This window comes from Panonychus citri, unplaced genomic scaffold (assembly GCF_014898815.1).
Source record: "Panonychus citri isolate SS breed McGregor unplaced genomic scaffold, ASM1489881v1 Contig00028, whole genome shotgun sequence".
Lineage (NCBI taxonomy): Eukaryota > Metazoa > Arthropoda > Arachnida > Trombidiformes > Tetranychidae > Panonychus > Panonychus citri.
In genome coordinates, this window is record NW_026515433.1 from 1,639,446 (window position 1) to 1,654,138 (window position 14,693).

At 32.3% G+C, this 14,693-nt stretch overlaps 1 protein-coding gene across 2 annotated transcripts; it reads left to right on the forward strand.

Annotated features, from left to right (window-relative positions):
* Nucleotides 1–5,594: 5,594 nt before the first annotated feature.
* Nucleotides 5,595–12,605, forward strand: LOC128397236 (probable serine/threonine-protein kinase DDB_G0282963). 2 transcript variants are annotated; one of them, XM_053357944.1, is made up of 5 exons: nt 5,595–6,369; nt 7,293–7,482; nt 9,493–10,111; nt 10,213–11,644; nt 11,751–12,605. In XM_053357944.1, the coding sequence occupies exons 1-5, from the start codon at nt 6,025–6,027 to the stop codon at nt 11,847–11,849; spliced, it is 2,685 nt and encodes an 894-aa protein (XP_053213919.1). In that variant the 5' UTR covers nt 5,595–6,024; the 3' UTR covers nt 11,850–12,605. The 2 variants fall into 2 exon arrangements, with proteins under 2 accessions (XP_053213919.1, XP_053213918.1); XM_053357943.1 differs by having other exon boundaries at nt 5,598–6,369; nt 10,213–12,605.
* The last annotated feature ends 2,088 nt before the right edge of the window (nt 12,606–14,693 follow it).

The window sequence follows — 14,693 nt, forward strand, 5'->3', positions numbered from 1 at the left end:
AACCTGAAGCTCGAACTTACAAATAGAACAGTTTCTTTTCTTTTGCTCTTTTGCAAATCGAATCTTTTGTTGATCATCTTCCTGTCCTCATCCATAGCAAACTGTTCCCATCATCATTGTTATTATCATATTATAATAACACCAACGATGGTTTATTGTCACAAGTTGCCCAAAGTTAATATTAAGCTACTCGAAGCTGAGAAGAAGGAAAAAAAAAATCGATCATCCTAATCATCATGATCGTTGACTTAAATCAACTTCCGCTTTAAATAATACAGTTAACACCTTCTTCCTCTTTTCAAGAGGTTGGAGGAGGGAAAGGACGAGGCAGTGGTCTTATTAAAGATGATGAGGTGGAAAAAGGTAAATCTCTCTCACTCACTTAAAAAAGTCCAAGAAGATAATAATCATCATCTTCGTCTTCGTCGTCGTCGTTGATGTCGTTTCGTTGCAAGAAAAAAACTAAAAATAAAACAACAACAACTAATCATTAACACAGGAAAAAGTGATGATGATAATGATAAGCCTAATGACTGTGGTTAACTTTCAGAGCTTTAAATTACAGTGGTCACCCAATTATCGAGTCGGTCAGAAAATGTCGGTCACCAAGACAAGAAGAAAAAAACAAACTTAGAACTTTTTTTTTCTCAATCAAATAAAAAAAACGAAACACAAATTTTTACCTCTACACTTTAATCATTAAAAACAACGAGACAGAGTGAGAGTGATCAACACAATTACAATTACAGATTATAATGATTACCTGGTGTGTGTGTGTGTGTATTATGATTATCACATCATCTTACCAACTCATTTAAATTGTTTGTTGATACCATTAACCATTAACTATTGTCATTATCATTATAATTGTAAAAAAGAAAAAAAAATTAACGTTCTTTTTACTCGGAAAATGTAATATTACCTGAGGATCGTTACCTTGATAATAGTTTTCAAGGTATCGCTTTTTTTTGTATCTTTACAGGTAAACCTTATATCTAAATATGATACAGTTGATAATGAATACTTTCAACAATCATAATGATGATAATGACAATAATATAAAGAGGATGATGATGAACAAAAAAAAAGTTGATAAAAGTGAGCATAAGATTGAAACATGAGTTAAATGCTTACTGAAAAAACTTACCTGTGTGTTTACCTGTGCAGATGTTGTTTGTAATACTATTTGGTTAATGATAGTAAACTCTGATCAGTTGCTTCTGATGATGGTGATGATGATGAGTGGGTGGATGATTAGAACTTTTTTTCCAAAGAAGAAAAAACGAAGAAAAAAACTCTACCAGAACAATTGAAATACAGGTAAACATCTAGATTCTCTTGTTATTACGAATAAGAACCATTCTCTCTCCTTTCCACCCACTCCCTCTCTCTCTCTCTCTCTCTCTCTCTCTCTCTCTCTCGACTTTGGAGAAGAGGAGAAAAACTTTCTACCATCATTACTATTGTTATCATCAGTTTAGAAAATGATGAAAATTATTGTTTTCTAAATTAAACACATGATAATAAGTTATTAGTTTCCATCAGAATCCAGGTAAGTCAAGTTATCATTAGATATTAATGATTATTATCATTGGTTTTCCATTCAAACTCGGCTACTTTTACAATCGGAATTTTTTTACCTTCGGTAACTATTTTTTTCTGCTCATATTCTGGCCTTTAAATTATATGATGTAAAACGGGTTTTGGCCTTTTGTACTCGCGACTTGTAGGAGGATAGAGAGAAAGAGAAAGATACAATTTTAGAGAAAAAAAAAAGTTCTAATGATAGCACAGAAATTGAATATTAGGTTTAATAGATGGAGGGAAAAAAATGATTCTGTTGATGATGATTGTTGATTGTTCAGGTAGATTTCATTGGAATCTACTAAAAAAAAAGTTTCTTATGAGTGTTTGTTGTGTTAAAAGCGATACAATCATCATCTTAATCATTATCATCTTGATTTAATTTATTTTCATCATCATCATAAATTAACCAACATTTCTATCTAATTTTCTGTCATCAGAAAAGATAATCAACGTTAATTAAACGTTCGTTATCATTAATGTTAATCGTAGAAAAGAAAAACTTTTTTTTTTCTCTTCTCCATCTTGTTGTATCTTTCGAACGAGAAAAAAAAAACTTCTCTTCTTATCTAAATCTGTTTGTGTTAATATTATATTGAAGTTGATTTGAAGTTTAATTAGTTAACTAATGTAATGAAAATGTTTGTTATCAGTTTACTAATATGATTTAGCTTGGAGGGTGAATTAATTAGTTAATTAGTTAATTGTCAATTTAGTAAAGTTTTTACTTCTTGTTAAACTGTTGGAGATTTTTTGTTTCTTACTTTTACCAGAATCAAGGTAACACCGGTGATGATGATGGAGCAAAGGCTTCACCATGTAAAAGGTGTGGTTTTGGTTAAGGGATGAGGCAGATGCTCAGGATGATGCTAAGGATGATGATGATGATGATGATGATATTGGGATGAGAAAGTGATAATATAAGAAACGAGTTTGTTTGTCAACCTTGTCGTTTTTTTGTTCTTATCTAAATGTTTTTTTTTCTTCTTTGCATTTAATTTTATCTCTGTTATTACCTTAATTTGAAGTTAAATTATCCCGATGATGATTCATCATCATTGATGAAGAGCATGATGAAAAGGGAAGATGATAAAAGATGAGAGAGAGAGAGAGAAGATGATAACTACAACGACATTATGATGATGACAAGAATCTCAACAAGATTGTTAAAAAAATAGCAAGAGATGACAAAGATATATTAAAAGATAGGGATGATGATGATGATAATGAGGATGAGGAGGATGAGGATGAGGATGATAAAGAGTCAGGTAAGATAATATTAAAAGGTATTTTGTATCATCATCTGACTACTGTCGTTAATATGATTACATTTGAATAGTTTTTTTTTTCTTGAGTGAGATCAATTTTCTGGTGTGATTTTGATAAGAATCGGAATTGAAAGATGATGATGAAAAGGGATGATGATGATGATGATGATACAGTGGAAGACACATGAAGTTTTTAAAGTGAAAAAAATACTTTGGTAAGTGTTGAGTGAGGCCCACCCTTAGGCGATGTAATCCAATTAGGATGAATGAGGAGGAAGGAGGAGAGATGGTGATTGTGATGGGTTATGATGTTTGCACGATAATTAGGATAAAGAAGAGAGAGAAAGTAAAGAAAGAAGAAAATGAAGATAATGAGATGATGAAAATGTCGATGGAAATTTGGAATACAATTAATCGAGTGATGTCCAGTGAGGGAGAGAGAGAGAGAGAGAGAAAGACTGAGACTTAGAACTATTTTCAGTTCTAAAGAATCAACTGTCACCTATGATTGATTGGTTATCGATCAAGTTTCAAATTGCAACGGGAGATTTGGGTCGACATCTCATCGTCATTGAAACATTAGATTAGGCCTAAAGATGGTAATTGGTGATAATTATGATAATTATCGTAATTATTTGACCACAAATGATGTCCATTTGATTCATTTAGTCAGTCAATTATTCTGAGTTTTTTGCTTCCAAAGTCAATTCCATTGGTCAGTATCTTTTATCTTCCTTGAGTCTCTCTTGCTTTTTTTGTCAGTTTCCTTTTCCTTTGTAAACAAACAATTAGCACTTTGATTAACTTTCATGTTCTCTACCCATTAAACATACGCACCAATAAAGATAATAATAGATTGTTAATTAAATTGCTTCTTGATCTTTTAACCTCTTTTTCCGTTCTAATGGTTGATTAGTCTTTTTTTGCTTCTTCTTTTCTGTAATTCGAGATGTTCAGATATCGATAAACTAATCAATGAGTCGATGGTTCTAATCAGCTGATGATTGATGTAAATTTCCAATTCAATTTCAATGTAATTAAATTATTTCCATGGTTCTTTTTTCCTAATTGATTTTGTCTCTTTGCTTTAATTCAGTTTGTCAAATTGTGGAAACAATTTACTTGATTGTGATCATTTAATGGGAGAAAATAACATTGGACTCTAGTCGCCATCTAATGGATGTTCAGTTAACTTCTGTTAGACTATTTTCTGATTAACTAATTGTTCAATTGGAATTTGATTGTATTACAAATTTTTACGATCAGTTAGTTTACTCTGAATTGGAAGTTAAAAATTTTCAATTTAATTGGCTAATTGGGATTTCGAAAGTATTTAATTTGATCGAACTACTCGTTGAAGGAGGTTCGAAAAGAAAACACTAGATGTCGTTACAAGTTTCGAATCAAAAAGTCAAAAGTTACGAAAATTAATCTGATAAGTTAATTAGCTGAGATAATTATGATAGAATAAAATTTTGTTCGAAAAAAGTGATGAAAATTTTGGAATATGAGTTCTAAATGGTGAACCCTTTTATCTCACGAATTTGAGAGAGAGAGAGAGAGAGAAAAAAAAAGATGAGAAAATGAGATAATATTGAAATGAGAGCTTAGTTAAAATTGGATATCAGATTAAAAGATTAAAGAGATTAAAGTAACTGATCTAATCCATTTACCAACAGGAAAAACGAAACATTAACATGACAATTGATGGAATAGAAAAAGAAAAAGGTCTTTCTTTTTAAATTATCTCTCTTTCTCTCTCTCTCTCTTTCTTTCTATGGAAATAATTGTTTTCACACCTATCGCAGGTAAATATCAGCATTTTAAGACGATCACCTTTGACCTTAACAATCGTGAAAGTTATCATGACAATAACAACAAATATCCTGACACTTTAGACATTTCAATGAATAGATAACTTTTTGATATCTCACTGATAACCAATGTTGATAATAAAAGGTAATAAATAAGCTCATGATATTTTGATATGATCGAGAATAAAAAAGGTAAATAATATAATGATGATGATGATGATGATTATCAACAACAATCAACAATCAACAATAAGCTTAAACATTGAAATTCAATAGGACCTCCATGAATGTTATCAACAGCAACAATCATCACAGGTAAATCAGGTTAACATTTGTAAAGGTGATATGAAGGGTGGGGGTAAAGGTAGTTAGTTAAAGTGATAGATTAAGAAGAAGAAGATGATGATGATGATGAGAGAGAGAGAGAGAGGAAGATTGAGAGAGTGAGAAGGCTATTTAACCTCAGCGGGTGACTTTAGATGGGGATTAACCCACCTTCGAGTTTGTATTCACTTGTATTGTTATTCACCTGAACGGATAGAAACTCAAGGTGGACTCGATTCGTTTGTTTACCTTACTCATTGTCTAATTAATTTCTATTTTTTTCCTTATTCTTTTATTATCATGACAATAATTTATTATTAAAATTTTTTCTTCTCTTATTAAATTATGTGTAGGGAACTTTTTTTTTTGTTCTTTACTTTTCTTTTTGTTCAGAACTTCGAGTTTTAGATTGGAAACATTTTTCTTTTCTAGGATAGAGAAGAGAAAAGTTTTCCCTCTTCTCTTTTAATTTTCGTCCTCTTTTTGGACTTTCGAGTGAGTCGCTATATCGACTAGTTGATATAATAATAATTTTCTATTCCATTCTCAGTATTATGATAATCACTTGTATCGATAAATTGTTCTGATTGGATAAGAGTTTAATCCATGCGCAATCTTTTTCGAGAAACTTTCACGTTCTAAGTTCGAGTTTGAACCTTTAACCGAGAGATTTTGTTTCCCTCGAATTTGCTTTTTATCTGTGAACTTTTTTTTTCTCCACTTGTATTATCTTTTCTGTGGTTGAATTAATCTTTATTACAATTGGAAAAAGTTTTTTTCTCTCTCAAGAACGAACCAAATTCAACAAAATTAACAAAACAATCAACAAAAACTTTCGACAATTAAACTTGTCCAAAAGGGACAGTTAACTTTTCTCGAACATTTTGTTCAAATGATGTTGATCGAAATCATTTTCTCGATCTGAAAACTGTTTACAATTCAATTGTGTCATCTAAACAATTAGTGAATCATCATCAAGGTTTATTCTTAGTAATTAATTAGTGGCCTGTTAATTAATCTATTGATCCATCAGCATGATTCATTCATCGTTATGTGTTAAAGGTCCAACCCCAAGTTATGAGATTAAAGAACCAACCGGAAGTAACTGGACACATTTACCGCCCCCGGCGTGTTATCCTTACGACGGAAGCAATTGGACTCACATTCCACCGCCAACTTGTTATCCCTACGATGGAAGCATCTATCCAACGTATGGTAATCGACACGGAGCCATGGAATCGGCGGCCAGGCGGAAAAACGCCACTCGAGAGACGACCAACACTCTGAAATCGTGGCTCTATGAGCACCGTAAGAATCCCTATCCAACCAAGGGTGAGAAAATCATGCTTGCAATCATAACCCAAATGACATTGACACAGGTAAGATAACAATCAGTTAATTGTAAACATAAACATCGTAATTAGATATTGATCAAGTTTTAGAAAAGTTTAAAAAAAAAGTTCATCGACAATTTAAAAGATATATAATTGATTTGGTTAATTTTCTTCAAAGTTGTTTATGATACAATTACAATTAAGAGATAATTTAAAAGATTATTACTTGAGATAATTAAGAATTTACCTTGATTTAAATCAGTTAATTACTGTAGTAATCGTAATCACTTTGATGTTAATTTAACATTTCAACGGATATTAAGTAACATTGATTGAAAGATTTGATTGGAAATTAATTTAATCAGTAAAGTTTTCCAAGTTAAATCAGTTTAGTTGATTCAATCAAATGATAATTTTAATCAAAACAAATTTCAAATTAATCGTGATAACATTAATTTGATTAATTCAATTAGATTACAATCAAATGTATCTAATGTTTAATATGAACAATGGAAAAGGTTTAAACATTAATCCAGATTAGATTACGTATTTAATTGTCATTTAATATTAGAGATTAAGAGATTATCTAATGAAAAAAAAGGCAAAGACAGTTGAAAGTATTAATAACAATCTGATAGGATGAGGGAAATGTCAATACAATATTGTGATATATTGGATTGACTGAGTAACCATAACGATATCCAATATATTAATATAACTGACAGAATGTAATAAGATGTAACTTTTGATACTTTTTGTTCATATTCTGGATTTCAATTTATTTTGGATTATAACTGATTCTCAACATTGATTTATTAATGATAATCTAACATACACCCAGATGATGTACATTTCATCATCATCTCTCTCTCTCTCTCACTCACTCTCTCTTTCTGTACTCGATGACCACCATGAGGGTGATAATTGGGATATATATTAGATTGAATTTCTGTTTCATTGTTTTCTAGGTGTCAACTTGGTTCGCAAATGCCCGGCGGCGATTGAAAAAGGAAAACAAAATGACCTGGGAACCTCGAAGTAAAACAAATGAATCGGTTGATATTAAGGATGAAAAAGGCTCATTAAATGGAGATGATATTGACAATAACCCGGAAGATATTGATGCTGATGATGAAGATGGAGATGAAGATGATGATGGTAAGTTTAAAATTACATCTTTTCGATATTATTATTATATTTTAATGATGATCAATTGATGGAGAAAATGATTTACCTTGCTGAAAGAAGAAAGAAAGAGAGAAAGAAAGAAAGAAAGAAAGAAAGAGAGAAGGAGAAGGAAAAAAGTTCCAATGACTCTGATGATTCTGATTGGGCTGATGTTGCAAGAGAAAAGATCATGATGATGAGCATGATGATGATAAAGATCTGATCCTGTGAGAGTAAAATCTCAGGTGAAATGTAATGCATTTTTCACATTTCACAAGACATGAAGGTGAAACATTATCTCCTTGCCCCACCCTTGTCATGATCTTTTTCTCAGACACTCAGAATTTCAAAAGAAATTTTCATCTTACGGTTTCTCATCACATTCTAGTTTCATTCAAGCTTTTTCAGGCTGAAAAATCTTGTAAACATCATAAGGTATTTATCATGTTGATGCGATGGTTTTTTCGAGTCTTTTTTTTCTTGACTTAGAACTTTTTTTTACCCTGTTTTTTTGCTCACTTGTTTTCATGGTAAATTGAAATTCATACAAATACACAAGAAAGAAAAGTTTCAAATTCAATAATAATAAAAGGGGTTGGTCTTTACATGGTGTTTACCTGAGTATTCATTCATTACATCACCTTGTTCAGGAAGAAGTCGAAAATTGTGAACTTTTTTCTTCCAATATTCTTGATTTGAACTGAATTTATTAATATTATGAAAACTTTTTTTCTTGTTTCAATATTAAGTTTCATATGGAATTTATTTATTTCGATAAATCAGAGATTCACAGAAATTTAAATAAAGATTATTATTATCAATTCTCAAATACATGACAGCATAATTTGAAGACATTATCATAATCATGATTATTTTCATGTTTATTAGAAAGAGGATTAACTTGAATTAGTTAACAGGAAAAAGTTCTGAAAAAAACTCATGAGATTTTTTCTTCCTTCATGAGATAGTTGTACTTTATTTCCTATTATCACTTATATGTTTCATCATGAAAGGGGGAGTGGGAATGATTTATTTGACATTCTGGAAGATTGTACTTTCCAATGCTATTATCATCTTCATCTTCATCTTATTTTCAGAATTGTTCAGAACTTTTCCTTTCTCTCTCTCTCTCTCTCTCTCTCTCTCTCTCTTCGAAACTATTATCATCAGGGTTAACATGGGGGAGAGGAGAAAATAATAATAACGAAAAGTGAAATAATACTTTGAACAACATGGTAACTATTATATAATATTAACAAGCTTTAAGTAACCATGAAAATATATAATCTATAGGATTAGAACTTTTTTCTCATTCTGATTCAGTTGAGAATCTGATAGAAACATGATCATCATCATCATGGTCATTTAAGAGTATAGGGTTTATCTCAATCCTTGAATATATTAGCCGATTCCCTAGATCATAATAACAATAATCATGATGATTATCTTGTTTCCTTGAACTGGCTGAACTTTACATGATCACTAATATTTATCATGAGAATAAATAATTCATAGAAATCGAATTGGATTTTTTTTTTGGAAAAAAAAAGTTTTCAAATCTAATGTTGAACTAAATGTGATTACACTCATCATTTTAATGGTCAATTCTGATGGATAATTTGATGGAAGCGGTTTCTAGATGACCAGTGGGGGTGAAAATTGTGGCAAATTATTTGTAAGGCTTTGACCTCTCCCCTTTATGTGGATGATATTAATTGTGGTGTGTGAGGGTTGTATGAGAAGAGGAAAAGAATAATTTTCTTCCAGGAAATGAGCTCTTGATGGAGGAAAGATGAAGAAAGAAAATGTTTCATTTCCTTTTTCTGTTGCAACGTTTTCCCAGCATCTTCCAAGAACAATGTTCTCTTTGCTCTTTTTTTCGCCATCATCATCATCATTATCATCATTTGTTCTCATTCATTTACTTGACCAACTAAAAAGAAACTTTTTTCTTGCTCATCTTTTCTTTATCTCTTCCGATTATCGTCCTATCGACCATAGAGATGAGTATATCTATGGACAATTGTGATGATAATAAACAAAAATCAAGGCAAATTAATGGATCAGCTGATTTACCTGGTAATCTGGATAAGTCAAGTTACCAATCGGGTCTCAATGATCATCATCATGACTTAACCTCACCAATATTGAGTAACATTGAAGTTAATGAAAGTAAATTAGGAATCATTACCAATCCACATTCATTTCATCCTCATCATCATCATCAACTTCATCCATTAACACATCTTAGCTCACAACAGCATCAGCAGCAACAACAATCATTACCTCATCATCATCATCATCATCAACAGCATCATCTTGAACAGCAACACCATCAACAAGATCAAATTGCACAACAACATCAACATTATCAGACTCATTTCAACTCAGGAATATCTCATTTCCATCCTCATCACCACCCACATCTTCCTACACACCCTTCACTTCACTCCCAGTCTCATCCTCCACCACCTCTTTCTCATCTTCTCCATCCTCATCATCGAGCTTTAATGACCACTGGTCATCATCATATCAAACAAGAATCAAACAATGAGATAGACATCAGAAGATTTCATGATAATCTTCACTTGACCTCCTCATCCCTTCAAGATGCTCAAAGGTAAACTAATAAAAACTTTACACTGATTAACTTTTCATGAGAAATTTAATTTACTGAAAATGTCTTTTCCTCTTAATTATCGATATCGATTCAAACTTTAGGCCCAAAATTTGGTCTTTGGCTCAAACGGCAACTTCATCGAGTCCATCTTATGTCAACCGTGATCCACTCACTTGGAATCATCCAATTGATGTGACAAGTGATAATCTATCATCAACTTCAACTCCAAATTCAAATAACATTCAACCTTACGGACAAACTGACCCTTCATCCCCAACATCAACTGGACGTCAATTGATACAAATAAATTCAGAATCAAATGAATCTCAACAATCATTAAATCAAAACAATTTGACTAATGATTCAACTCGACTTCCTTTAATCATCTCATCAACATCACCGGCACTTTCATCATCATCAACCTCATCATTATCATCAATATCATCTTCATCATCTATTTCAACCTCTTCTAGTGTCCCCCTACCAATAACCTTGACAACAACAACGACAACAACACCAACCTCAACAACTAAAACAACAACACCATCATCATCATCATCAACAATGTCACCATCAAAAACGACAATTGTTTCATCAAAATCAACCAAATCCTGGATTGAGAATCCCAATTGTGTTTATAATGTAAATGGATCATCTTCCTCATCTTCCTCCTCCTCCTCATCATCAACAACAGCACCAGACAATATTATGATTACCCCAACCGTTATAACAAATACAATCAACCACAACCCACTCCCAGTGAGTCCAATTTGCCCGGGAAATGGTTCCCTTATAATTCAAAGCGATATAAATAACGGTAAAAGTAATAATAATGATGATGATGTCGATGATAACAACAGGGATGACAATAGAGATGATAATAGGTCAATCATGTTGGATGTTAAATTGAAAAAAGATCATCAATCAAAGGGTCTACAATATTTATCTCCCTCAAATCAATCCCACCTCCTCCTCCACCACCCTCATCATCATCATTCAGAATTCACATCACCTCAACATCCTTTTTCATCATCAACGACAACAACAGCATCTTTAGCATCCTCATTGTCCTCTACCTCCTCAACATCAACCTCAATAACACCAATCATACCCACCCCATTCAGTAATCATCTTTATCCTCATTCTCATCATCCATTTCATCATCATCATCATCATCATCTTAATGACCAAGGAACGCCTTCAACGCGTCTTTCAAACGCTCCTCATGGTCCACGATTAAGTTTACCTATTGATGGACATCATCATCATCATCATCATCACCATCTTCAGCATTCTCACCCTGAATCTCACCCAATCTCTGTTATCTCAGCATTAAGATCCACATCCTCATCTTCATCTTCATCATCATCACCCTCATGTCCAGTTGATAATCTAAGTTCATTTCCATCATTTACTGATAACTTTTTGAAACAACAACGAACCAACACTTTTCTTGGTAAAGTATTTTCCGATTATGTTTCCAGTTCCGGTCTTTGTGAGGTTCCAATTGAAATGCCAGCATCATGCCCATCGGTAAGTTCATCATCAGCCTCATCTTCACCATCGACAACAAACACCAACAACAACACAACCAATTTACACCATAATCACCACCCTCATCCCTACACCACTAATCCAGGTTCAATCGGTGAAGAATCAACATCAAGTGATATTAATCAATCAACATCTTCAACCTCATCTTCATCATCTTCCCACCTTCATCATAAAAGACTTTTAACTTCAACAACAAATGAATCAACCTTCCAATCCTGTGGACTTATCTATGGGAATTAAATCTAAGGCGATTATCATCATCATCATCGTCATTCTCATCCTTGAATCATCTTGAAAGTGTTTTCATAATCAAAGGGAGGGAAATCTGAAAATCTCTATTCAAACACTTTTTTCAATCTTCTCAATATTCAAGGATGAGGACAAAACTCAGAGATTTAAAAGCGATACCTCTTAACATTTACACCCACCATCCACCACCCACTTTCCACCCACCGTGTTAATATTATCCTCCAATATTATTATTACAAGGAAAACAAAAAGCTGACACTTTATCCTCATCTCTAAGTCAAAAAGCCATTAAAAAACATTAAACACTTCAACCTCGAGCTTAAATATCTTCTCGCAAGAAAAATGGATTAACCAAAAAAATCAGAGATTAACTTAATCTCCAATTTCCAATATAAACTCAATTCATGTAATATCTTCATCTCTCTCTATATATATATAAATGTGTGTTTTAATCTTATTTTCATCATCAACTTAATCATCATCCTCATCATGGTAATCAAATGAATAATCAGATTCATTGATCATTATATTATATATTTAATTCAGTAAATGTTTGCTGTTAATTTCAATGTCAAATGTTTAAATTAACTTGCAATTGTAAATATAACAAACAATTGATTAAATGGACAAAGTGGAATGTTAATTGTTGTAAATAATTTGATTTAATTGCAGGTTAATAATTTACAATAAAGAAAGAAACTTTTAAACTTTAAATTTTGTTTGGAAATTTATTTCTCAATTTGTTGGGAATCATAATCATTTTGATCTGTTGATTGTTGGGATTAAATTTTACTTTGAAACTTTTAAATCGGAAACGGAAATGATGAAGAGAGAGAGAGAGATAAATGCTTTTCGGACAAAAGGATTGATGATTAATTCAGAGCAGTTTAAATCTATTTGTACAATTTTATTCAATATCTTTGATGGTCCATTTCGTTAAAAAGTAAAGGGAGTAGGAGGAGAGGGAAGGGGAGAGTGGGTGGAGTAGGAAGCGGATGAATAGGAGGTGGAGATGACGAAGAAAATGATTTGAAATAATATGAAAAAAGAGACTGAAATGAAATCAAGTGTCATTCGAGGATGTACCCATGAAGATGAGTCGAGATCATGTAAAGTGATTGAGGACTTCGGTGGGCGGATGATGGTGAGAGTGGGGAGTAAATGGAGAGAGAGAGAGAGAGGTAACGAGAGGGATATGACTATGGAAGAGAATGATGAGAGAGTAAGAGAGATGGAAAAGTAATCAAAAAATGTTGGCTGAAAAAGAGAGAGAGAGAGAGAAAAAAAAAAGAAAGAGGCGTAGAATTGTGAGTTCTGATGAAGAAGAAAAAGTTCGACTGAATGTTCGAAGCTTTTTTATTTTATTCTGACAGAAGAAAAGTAAAATAATCAGTCTCATCATCATTCTCTTCTTCTTCCAATGATGATGAGAAGAAGAAAAAAAAGTTCCAAGTAAATGAGCGACAGTAAAGAGAGAAAGTGAAAAAAGAGAAAAACAGGATGATGAAAAAAAGTTCGAACTCAAAGGATGATGAATATGTTGATTCTTATCCACTGTCTTCCTACACTAATCATCTGAATGAATAACGGAAAAGATGACGAGTAGAGAGAGAGAGAAGAAGATGATGAGGATGAGAAGATGTTGATTTCCGAGGCTACTCTTCATCTTCCTTTCGAATCAATTTAAAGGGATAAACTTTGATTTCCTGTGAATTCACTGGATGAGAATGATGTTGGTTCCACCCCATAGGAATTCATTTGGCTCGAAAAAAAGTTCATGTATAGAGAGAAATCTGTTTTTTTATTCCAATTCCACTGGAACACCAGCATTCAGACTGTCCCCACCCTGTGTATCAAAGAGGAAGAGGAAAGTATTTCCGGTTTCTTCTAATACATTAACTCCACTGTCTCAGCATTGACACACAAAAATAACAATGATAATATTTAGATTACATATGGACAACATTATAATAGCCGATAACCTTTATTATCCATTATCATTATTATTATTTCTTGATCAATGGTCACTTTTCAATGGAAGATAAAGAGGATAAGTGGTCACTCAATTTCATCTTAAACAACGTTGGACACAATGGAGGGTCAGGGGTGGGAGAAAAAATTCTGCACCATGTCCACTTCGAGAACACATTCTGAGCTATTCATATGGTCAGAATGCTGAGTGAGAACATTTTTCTCATAAATCAATTCGCCTTCATCTTATTCTCCCTCACTCTCTCTCACTCTCTCTCTCTCTCGCTCTCTCTCTCGTCCTTGTAAATTATCGATAAGAAAGTTAATCCACTAAATCCTAATCTTGATCAGATGTAAAAAGTGTTTAGTTTATTTCTGTATCTATTAGATTAACTTTGGAAATTTTTGTCATACCAGCTAATTGTTGATTCGCCGATAGGTTAACATTATTATTCATGTGACTTTATTGTAAGTAAATTGCTGATAATCACAATTGTTTGACATAATCATGATAATAATTATGATTGATTGTTTACCTTTTTTTCATATAAGGTATATCTTATTCAGGTTGACAGTTTATTGTTGTCAATATGATGTACTTACGATAACCTTTTCATTTTCATGATTAATTTAATGCTGTCAACATGAATCAACAATGACCATCAATGATTAGAAGACATTAATTAGTTGATTTAGTTAATTAGATAATCACAGTTTCCAAAATTGATCAGTGAATATAAAATGGACACATTGACATCAAGAGAGAGGGAGAAAGGGAGAGAGAGAGATTAAATTAAGTGATAATCAG

What these genes read in the sequence shown, in the direction of transcription:
- LOC128397236 (XM_053357943.1), top strand. Translation starts at nt 6,025, where the DNA reads ATGATTCATTCATCGTTATGTGTTAAAGGTCCAACCCCAAGTTATGAG. An exon ending in TGGAGATGAAGATGATGATG is followed by an intron (nt 7,483 to 9,492) that starts GTAAGTTTAAAA and finishes TATCGACCATAG; the next exon opens with AGATGAGTATATCTATGGAC. An exon ending in TCCCTTCAAGATGCTCAAAG is followed by an intron (nt 10,112 to 10,212) that starts GTAAACTAATAA and finishes TTCAAACTTTAG; the next exon opens with GCCCAAAATTTGGTCTTTGG.